This window comes from Marmota monax, unplaced genomic scaffold (assembly GCF_021218885.2).
Source record: "Marmota monax isolate L192 unplaced genomic scaffold, Marmota_monax_Labrador192_F-V1.1 WCK01_AAM20220418_F8-fsc00001, whole genome shotgun sequence".
Lineage (NCBI taxonomy): Eukaryota > Metazoa > Chordata > Mammalia > Rodentia > Sciuridae > Marmota > Marmota monax.
In genome coordinates, this window is record NW_026693777.1 from 27,382,831 (window position 1) to 27,392,982 (window position 10,152).

The 10,152-nt window shown below is 36.4% G+C and overlaps 1 protein-coding gene and 2 pseudogenes across 2 annotated transcripts in view; 1 reads left to right on the forward strand and 2 right to left on the reverse strand.

Annotated features, from left to right (window-relative positions):
• Positions 1 to 10,152, reverse strand: part of Arid4a (AT-rich interaction domain 4A) — a 78,316-nt gene that overhangs the window by 10,000 nt on the left and 58,164 nt on the right. The window contains exons 19-21 of one of the 2 annotated variants that reach the window (XM_046461423.2): positions 8,163 to 8,364; positions 5,225 to 6,361; positions 4,452 to 4,556 (exon numbers count right to left, since the gene is read on the reverse strand). In XM_046461423.2, coding sequence (XP_046317379.1) covers positions 4,452 to 4,556; positions 5,225 to 6,361; positions 8,163 to 8,364 — 1,444 coding nt within the window. The remainder of the gene's footprint in view (positions 1 to 4,451; positions 4,557 to 5,224; positions 6,362 to 8,162; positions 8,365 to 10,152) is intronic. The other variant, XM_046461424.2, reaches the window with a different exon arrangement.
• LOC124104463 (translocon-associated protein subunit alpha-like) lies at positions 253 to 4,443 on the reverse strand (annotated as a pseudogene).
• On the forward strand, positions 8,930 to 9,245 carry LOC124104465 (cytochrome c, somatic-like; annotated as a pseudogene).

Sequence of the window (10,152 nt, forward strand, 5' to 3'; positions counted from 1 at the left end):
CCTAAATGCAACAGACTCAGCAGTTACACTTCTTTTTTACACACACATAGATTTTAATGATTTCCAAAAAAAAATTGTTAATTTAGAAAAAAAAAAAGCAGTACATTTTCAGCAATATTATTGCCAGAGACTCTGTCTGCTCAGTCCACACATAAGAAGTAGTTGCTTTCTATGGTGATATGGTTTCTCTGTACTAATTCCCAAAACATTACAGCAGGGAAGTATAGACTGAATTGTTGCACAAAGGAACATTTACTCACCAGATCCCACCGATCTCTCCTGTACCCGCTTCCTGGGCAGCCTTCCTGATGAAGCTTTATTGATTTGATTCAAAGTTTCTTGAGGAATCCAACTCATGTCAACATCATTCTGACTTGATGTACCCATTTCTACTTTCTGTATGTGTCTCTTGCACTTTCTAGATTCTAGGAGTTGATGAAGGCCAACACCAGAAGTCCAAGACCAGCAAGGAACATATACATAATGTTTCTCCATCTAACCCATCTTCTCTTTTAATAACTGTAACCAGTTGATTGAAGACAGCATCTTGGAATACATTGCCATTCAAGTCTTTGTAATTCAGATTGATGACCAGACCAAAGGGTCGTCTACCCATGGGCTCTGCAGGAATGAATACTCAAAATTGGCCTGTCTCTGGAGTGGTACTACAGTGTTCAGAGGAAGAGCTTTGAAATTCTGGATATAAAACTGATAGTCCTGAGGATAACGAAATGAGGAATCTAGGGATTCGACAATAAAATCTTCTGTACCCTTGTTTGTAAAGCCTACCAAGAACCTCACTATGTTATTTGCTGGAAAATCTTCTCCTTTCAGAAACAAGATAGTTGTATCTGCATTTGGTGATGCTTCAGAAGAAGATAAATCTTCTTCCTCTGTTTTTATCTTCTGCCAAATCTGTGGGTTCATCTTCTTCTACCTCAGCTTCATCATCTTCATCTTCAATTATTGAATCTTCCACTATTTCTTCATCCTCTCTAAGATACTGAGCCAGCAAGAGAAGCAGAAGCAGGCGGGGGAGGAGTCTCATGGCATGGCCAATCCAGTCCCAGTCAGCGAGTGCTCCTGGCGGCTCTGGCGTTACTCTTCATCCCCAGTTACACTTCTTAGTATCATATCGGCAATCTCATATTAGAAGATACTTTTGGTTTTCCCATAAAACACATTGGAATTGTCAATTTTATTTCCTTTTTTTTTTTCAAGCTCTACCCCTTACCTCTGACCTAACTTCACTCTCTAAAGCCAACCTTGCCTTCTACTAAAAAGGCAAAGCTGAGGTTTACACATTCAGTTTCCAAGTCCCTTTCCTACCTGTATTTGTCCTTATTGTCTTTTTATTTTTTTGGTTTCAAAAAAGAGTTTCTGGACAAACTGATCTTTTCAGCTACGCTCTTAAGACCAGCTGTACCAGCTCCTCTCCAACAACCAATGTCAACTGTCTGTATTCTCTTCTTTGGTTCCCAGAGTGCACAGCATGCTTAGATCTTTCCACCCTTGAAAAAAGAGAAGGAGGGAAGAGGAGAAGACCTCGCCCTTTAACTGGCACCTCTTTTCCTTGGAAGAGAAACTCTTGTTAACCTGACTTCCATAGTCTAACCACACCTCTATGCTGTGGTTAGGGTCCCAAACTTAAACTACTGGTTCAACTCAATTATGTATTTCAATCCTACTTGAATATTCTACAGCATTTGAAACTTCTTATTCAAATCTCCTAGTGTTTACTAACTTCAATTTATCTCTGGTGAGTTTCCACACTCTTCCTCCTGGCCCACATAAAGGGTTATGCCACACTGTTTTTGTTCCTTTTTCTGCTCATTCTTTTAATTCTTTCATGGTAATCTCATTCTCTTTCGAGTCTCTGACAACTATCTTCTAAAATCCGACTGATTTCTAAGCCCAGATCCTTATTTCCCTAATATTGGGTACCTTTAAACATTCTCCAAATTTCTCTTCCTATAGCCTGCTACTACTCCCATATTCCATATCTCAGGTAACTAATTCCTAATACTTGACCAATCCTAATGATTTTATTTATTTATCTTATTAACTAAATCCTAGTGATTTTATTTACCAAATCTCTTTAATTATTTCCTCTTTCACTGCTTTTTAAACCAGATTCTAGTAAAATTAGTCATGTCCTTTCTTCCTTTTTTTTTTTTTTTGGTACCAGGGATTGAACTTAGGGGAACTCGACCACTTAGCCACATCCCTAGCTCTATTTTGTATTTTATTTAGAGACAGGGTCTCACCGAGTTGCTTAGTGCCTCACTTTTCCTGAGGCTGACTTTGAACTCGTGATCCTCCTACCTCAGCCTCCTGAGTCTCTGGGATTACAAGCGTGAGCCCTTATACCTGGCCTCCTTTTTTAATCTTCTAAACTTTGTATCTGAAATAATCTTCAAATCTACAAACATTACCCATATTATTTTCTCACCCAATTGCTACACTAGAGTACTTCAGTGTGTGATATTTCTACAGACAACATTCTCTGTGTCAGTTATCTGCTGCTGTATTACAAATTAGTCCCAAACTTAGCAGTTTAAAACTGCAAATGTGTTCATTATCTCACACAATTTTTGATTATCAGAATCTGGGAGCAGATTGTATGGTCTGGCTCAGGAATCTTGTGAGGTTACACTTGAACTTTGAGCCAGGGCTTTTGTCTTTGAAGACTTGACCAAGGCTGGAAGATATTCTTCCAAAGTGGCTCACTCACTCTCTCAAGCTATTGGTACAATGCCCCCAGTTCTTCAACATACGGGCCTCTGGACAAACTGCTTGAATATCTTCCCAACAGCAGACTTCCCCTAGAACAAGCCATCCAATGAAGAATAAGGAGGAATTTGGTGCCTTTTATGACCTATTTTCCAGAGTCACACTCTGTCACTGCCACTTTGTTAGAAATGGGACATTGAGTTCATCCCACACTAAATGGGAGGGGATTTAGGTTTTCTTTCTTTCTTCTTTTTTTTTTTTAATATTTATATTTTAGGTGTCGATGGACACAACACAATGCCTTTATTTTTATGTGGTGCTGAGGATTGAACCCAGGTCCCGCCCGTGCTAGGCGAGCGCTCTACCATTGAGCCACAATCCCAGCCCCTAGGTTTTATTTCTTGAAGAGAAAAGTATCAATGTATATGTGGATATTTATTAAAATACCACACTCCTACAGAACGATGATAAAGCATCAATATCAGAAAGTTAGCACAGATATATTACTATCATCTAATCCTCAGATCTCCAGTTGCCCCAATTATACCCTTTATAGCAGTAGTATCCAGGTAAAAATCATGTATTGCATTTAGTTGCCACATCTCTGTCTCTAAAGTCTCCTTCATGCTGGAACATTTCCTCTTTCCTCAATGTTCATGACCTTTTTAATTTTGAAGATTATAGATTAGTTATTTTACAGAATATCCTTTAGCTTAAATTTGTTGATGCTGCCTCATGATTAGATTCACATTATGCATCTTTGATAGGAATATCACATATGTGGCTGCTAATGTCCAGTGGGACACTGTTTCAATAAGGATGGTGTTCACTTTGATTATTTGACAAGGTGATGACTGCCAGGCTTGCCCACTGTAACATTACTCACATTCCCTTTGTAATTCCTAAGACTTTTATATACTCACCTCCTATCGCGCTCTTTTCCTTAGACTACACTATATAGCTGACAGTAACCCCCGACTACTAGAATGCCTTTTATCCTGTGTAAATCATATGTTCTTTCCTTGAACTATATGTCTGTTGTAACCTAGAACTTCCTTTTCAGACTTGTATGAAGGCATATTTTAGAGGTTAAACTTTTAATCTATCAAAATCAATTGCATTTATTTCTACCACATTCTCTTATTTAATTTTATTCATCGCACAAAATTTTTTTCATGTAATCTAATCCATTCATATAGATTTACTAATTTTTTTAATCAATAAGAATTGCCCTTATTTCTCCATGTTTTAAAATTACCATACTATCTACAAATTAGATTTTTTTTTTAGCTCAGAGGAAAACATTCCCTGCAAAAACGTAAATTTATCTACTTTTTTTTTTTTTATGTGTGTGTGTGTGGTACTGGGGATTGAACCCAGGGCCTTGTGCATGTAAGGCAAGCACTCTACCAACTGTGCTATATCCTAAGCTCCTTTATCTGTTTTTAACACCAGAGTAATTGTATTTTTCTTTTGAGTCCCTAACATGTTGCACTAATATTAAACTGCTTTCCATAAGAAATACACATAAAATCAGTATAAAAAATAATTGCATCTATCCCAGTTCTAAGTAAAATTGATATGTACCTTCAGATTAAAGTTGATGAAAAAATATAATAAACTAGATTTATTTTTAAACAGATACAAGCCAGGATCAAAACCAGCAAACTGCTGAAATGACTACCACCCTACAGAAGCCAGCACTGAAAAGCACTGACCTGCTCCATTCTTGTCATTTTTGGCTACAGCACTTGTTCGCTTTGGGGTGCGCTTTTGTTTTTTTGCCATTAATCCACTATTTCCATCGCTTGGCCTTTTCTGACCTGAAATAAAGGGAAAGAGATAATTTGAAAACAACACAAAAAATATTTTATTATATAAATTGAAAATTATATAATTTGAAAACAACACAAAAAACATTTATTCATCTATGTACTCTACATTTACTTCTATATGAACACTTTTTATTTTGGTACTGAGAATTGACCTCAGGGACACTCGACCACTGAGCCACATCCCTAGCCCTATTTTGTATTTTATTTAGAGACAGGGTCTCACTGAGTTGCTTAGTGCCTCGCTTTTGCTGAAGCTGGCTTTGAATTTGTAATCCTCCTGCCTCAGCCTCCCGAGCCGCTAGGATTACAGGCGTGCACCACCACTCCTGGCTATATATACATTTTAAAAGATTATTTATTTATTTATTTTAATTAGATATATGTGACAGCAGAACGCACTTTGATTCGTTGTACACAATTGCAGCACAACTTTTCATTTCTCTGTTCACAATGTAGTGTTGCACCGTATGTGCACTCATACATGTACCTAGGGTAATAATGGCCATCGCATTCCACCAGCTTTCCTGCCCCCACGCCCCCTTAAATACACATTTTTAAAAGAGAAAAGAAAAAAAGATGGTACTTAAATCAGCAGTACCTGAAACTCTTAACTTTTACTTTAACACAAAGGCAAGTGTTTCCCTGGCAAGCCTTACCTTTCTCCCTGCTCTCTCGTTCCTGTACAATTATATTGCAAGTACCAGTGGCAGCACTGGCTTCAAACCCATTTGCTGATTCCCTCTCACAGAGACCTTCTTGAGACTCTTCAGCAATGCTGTCAACCTCAATCGTTACGTCGCTCTCACTTTTTACACTTCGAGACTCGTCCTGAGAGAGAGTAAGTGGTGAAGCTGCTGAGAAGTTATGCTGAGCTGTAGGAGGGAGGGCAGGTGGGACAGAAACGAGGGAGTTGGACTCAGAGCTCTCAACTACCACCTCCTCAATGCTGGTCTTTTCCTTCTCATCCAGATCATCCAAATCTACTTCATGGCACACCAAGGTTTCGGGCCCAATCAGAGGCATTGCCTCTTCCTCTTCTTTCAGTGGTGTATTCACAGTTTCTTCAGCTGGACTATCAAGTTTTTCACCACTGGACTCTTGAGCACATTGGTTCGACTCTGCTGTTAATGATGGCATTCCTTCATTTTCTGTTTCAAAGTGCTGTTCGAAATTTAAGTTTTTTATTCCCTCAGATCCAATACAATCACCAGTCCTTTCTTGAGACACACTATTTGTCATTTCTGTTCCATTCTCCAGTCTTATTTTTTTCTCTGGTGATGACTGTCCTAATATTTTCCTTTTCAACTTTTTTTCTTTCCCATATTGGTCAATTTCATCTTCAGTAGCACAAGAAAAGTTTTTACCGTCTAATGAGGAAAATTCAAGACTATGAGTTTCTATGTGAGGTTCACTTCCTGCTTCATCGGGGCTAAATGATGAAATCTTTAAAATTTCTAAAGAAAGATCTTTTGTTTTGCTTCGCCTTCCCTTTCCTTTAGGAGATTTTTCTGCCTCTTTCTTAACTTCTTCTACTTGTTCCACTTTGTTTCCAAATATCTGCACTATTTGTTCATTCTCTCCAACTTCTAACTTCAGGGTTTCTAAAGGCTGCATTTGAGTCCTATCATTTTCTTTTAATATATGTGCAGCAATCTTTGGATTTTCTTCATCTAGTTTATCATCATTCAAATTTTCATTTTTTTCGAGTTCTTCCTTAATATCAGGAGAGAGTTCTTCATTTATCAAATTCTTTTCTAAAGGATCTTCTGTTTCACTATCAGATGAGCAAGAGTCTGCAAGAGAAAAAATTATTATACTATACAGGCTTTTATCTTAATTACCAATGTAATCTTATAACAAAAATCTTACAAAATATAATCAAAACCCTTAATCATGTACTTCCAAATACTCCCCACACAAATTTCCTACATAAAATAAGCTATAACATTTGTGACAAAAATTTAGAAGAAGGGGATTTCAAACTAAATTCTGTGAAGATACAATAAATAGCATATTACTATCTCAATGATATATAAAAAGCTGTTTGGTCATTTTCCTTAGTATCATATTTAGGTTACAATAGCACGTAGCAAAGTCAAATGACAAGTACTAAGAAGTTAGTATGTTAAGCAGTTTGATCTAAGATCTAGTATGTACTAATATTAACCATTTTGGGTCCTAAGAAGGGAATATATGACATTCCATTTTAAACGATTCTGGAAAGACGACTATTTAAAATGAGCAATGTAAATACTCAAAACTTTAAATAGACAAAAAAGTACAAGAAAAGGCACCTACTTGCAAGTAAAATTATTTTTCTTTACATTAGAAAAATCTTTAAAATAATAGAATAAGGGGGGTTCTAAAGTTGTATAAGAACTGTAAAACATAAAAATCCTGCCCATATGATGCTCATATCCTAAACAAGTTCAAAAAGGCAAACAACATATTCTTTTAAGTGAAAAAGTATAAAGTTTCATTTTGTGGTTTTATCATAAAAGAATATAGATGGGGGTTGTTTTGTTTTTGCTTTTTGTGTGTGGTACTGGAAATTGAACCCAATGGTGCTTCCCCTTTCTTTATTTTGAGACAGGTTCTGACCAAGTTGCTGAGGCTGGCCTGGAACTTGTGATCCTCCTGCCTCAGCTTCCCAACTAGCTGGAATTATAGGCATGTGCCACCATGCCTGGCTTAGAATTCATTTTTTTTCATGTTTAAAAAAAACCACAACTTTTATACAGAAGTTTAATAAAGCTGCTATGGATAATTCTGTAGTTTGTACACTGCACAAAAGCATGCCACCTATGGGGTACCTTTCACTTTGTGGACATCCTGTATTTGTATTTTATGACAGCACTCCAGCAGATGGCAGTAAAGAGAAAAGATGTCCTTTTTAATTTGCACTCAAGCACCACATGAACTAATTACAAATTGTAGTTCAGGACAATCTCATGAAGGGAGGGACATTTGTAAGATAATCATTTAAAATTTCTTACATTACATGTAAAAATACACAAAATTAGAAAATTGAGGTGAAAGTAAAAGAAGAACAGCACAGTCTTGGCTTTGCTGAATAACACTAAACTTAACATGGGATACTAGTGCATGCTTTGCAACAAAGTGTTGCACACATCAGGTCTCATGGATTGTTAATTAATCCTCCATTAAAACATCACTAGATTTTAAATAAAATCTAGTAGCAAATAAGCATTAGCTTTGAATTAAATTTTGTAATTTAAATCATGAGATTAAAACCTAGATTTTTTTACTATGACTCTCTCACACAATGGTAATTTTAACAACAGTTAAGTAACACAGAGTGATGTTTCAATCAATGATGGTTGCATGTATGATGGTAGTCCTATAAGATTCTATTGCCTAGTGATGCCATAACCATCTTGGTTTATGTAAGTGCATTCCATGATATTAATAAGATTATTGCTGCTTAGTGATACTACAACCATCTTGGTTTGTGTAAGTATACTCTATGATGTTGCACAATGACAATGCTGTTATCAGAATGTATCCCCATTGTTAAATGACACATGACTATACATGATTTTTAATAAATCAGTGATTCTCAAGATCGAGCACCTTCCATTCCATTTGACAGAGGTGAGCTGTCTGGCATAGCACTGTGAGCACAGCTGGTACCTGATTTTCCTTCACTGTTTGCTGTCTTAGATAAACCATACGGCATATTTGATGAAAGGGTTGATTTTAAAGGAGGTCGTCCCCGTTTTGACTTCTGCCTCTCTTCATCCCTTTTTTCATCCTTTTCACTATCTTCTTTATTCTGGGTAACAACAATGACAAAATGCATGAGAATATCCAATGCCTTAAGAAAAATGAACATTTAAATTCTCTAAGGAAAACTAATAATAATAAATTAAAAAGCTAGTTTATATATGTCAACCCCTAATTTGTGTTTATAGAAAAATCAAGATCAGTTTTCTAATCTATTTATATGAATATGATATTCCACAATTTGTAACCCTGCAATTATTTTGTGAAGCTAGTGCATTGGCAAGCTATGCAACTATTCAGCACTCCCCCTGGTTCCTTATTATCCACTGACCAAGACATCAAAAATAGACAATATGCTAGGCAGATCTCTATAGCAAAGGTTGAAGACTGAAGGTACAGGTAAGGCTACAACTTCTCAGCAGATGTGTTTTAAATTTACTACTGCTTCCAAAATTTAAACATCAGATTTTGCATTTTTAAAAATATAGTGGTTCTGGCAGTTGCACAGACAATGATACATAGGCGCAGACCAGTGTGTCCTTGGGCTAGAGAGTGGGATGTCCACTTCTGATCGGGGACCTTCTTTGCACTAGTGACAAAAGAACAAATTAAAAATGGGTGATGTTGAGAAAGGCAAGAAGATTTTTGTTCAGAAGTGTGCCCAGTGCCACACCATGGAAAAGGGAGGCAAGCACAAGACTGGGCCAAATCTCCATGGACTGTTTGGGCAGAAGACAGGTCAGGCTGCTGGCTTCTCTTACACAGATGCTAACAAGAACAAAGGCATCACCTGGGGAGAAGATACACTGATGGAGTATTTGGAGATTCCCAAAAAGTACATTCCTTGGAACAAAAATGATCTTCGCTGGCATTAAGAAGGGAGAAAGGGCAGACTTCATAGCTTACCTCAAAAAAGCCACTAATGAGTAATAGCTACTTATTGCCCTATTTATTACCAAACAGAAATGTCTCTTGGCTTTCTTATGTACACCATAATTTAATTGATGTGATACACCAGAAATCAGATCATGAATGACAAAACTATTTTTGTTGGACAACCCTGATTTAAGTAAAAGTGACTTGTAGTTAAATTAATATTTGGTAATACTTCCACTTCAGTAAATTCAGTAAATTAAAGTTATGGTTGGACTTAATTAGTAAGGTTCAGTATTTCACAAAAATCGTGAATGACATCTGAAAAATGGTTTTATATTTAGGTTTATATAACTGATCCTGTGAATATGTTTAAATATAAGGGAAACCCCTTTGCACTCTCAGAACCAAGCATGATTCACATTTGTTTCAATTTGTGTTCATCAGCCTATTAAAGGCAGTGGTTGAAGATAAGGAAGCAGTTTCTATATTTTTGTTGACCATGCCAGTTTAATTAGAATTCCTTGTATCTAAAATGTTGTTCTTTCCTTATAGAAAGGCATTTTAGTGTGGTTTATGTATGATATGAAATAAAGAATATTTAACACTTCTCCCATTTTATAGTTGATCCATAAGTTCAGATGCTTTTAAGTCAGCATAATACAATAACAAGTTAGACTTTACTTTTTAATTCTTAATTTTCTAAGACTAAGTTATCATTCAGGATTGTCTTTAAACAACTGTTCAGAAACAATACTATGGAAATCTATCTAGATGGTTGGGAGTGGTGCTTTTTACCAACTTATTAGATGGAAAAATTAAGGTAAAAGAGATCAAAATCAGTACAAATTTGTAAAATATGTTACCATAAGATTTAAGACAATTAAAAACAATCTCAGGGCTGGGGATGTGGCTCAAGTGGTAGCGTGCCCGCCTGGCATGCGCAAGGCGCTGGGTTTGGTCC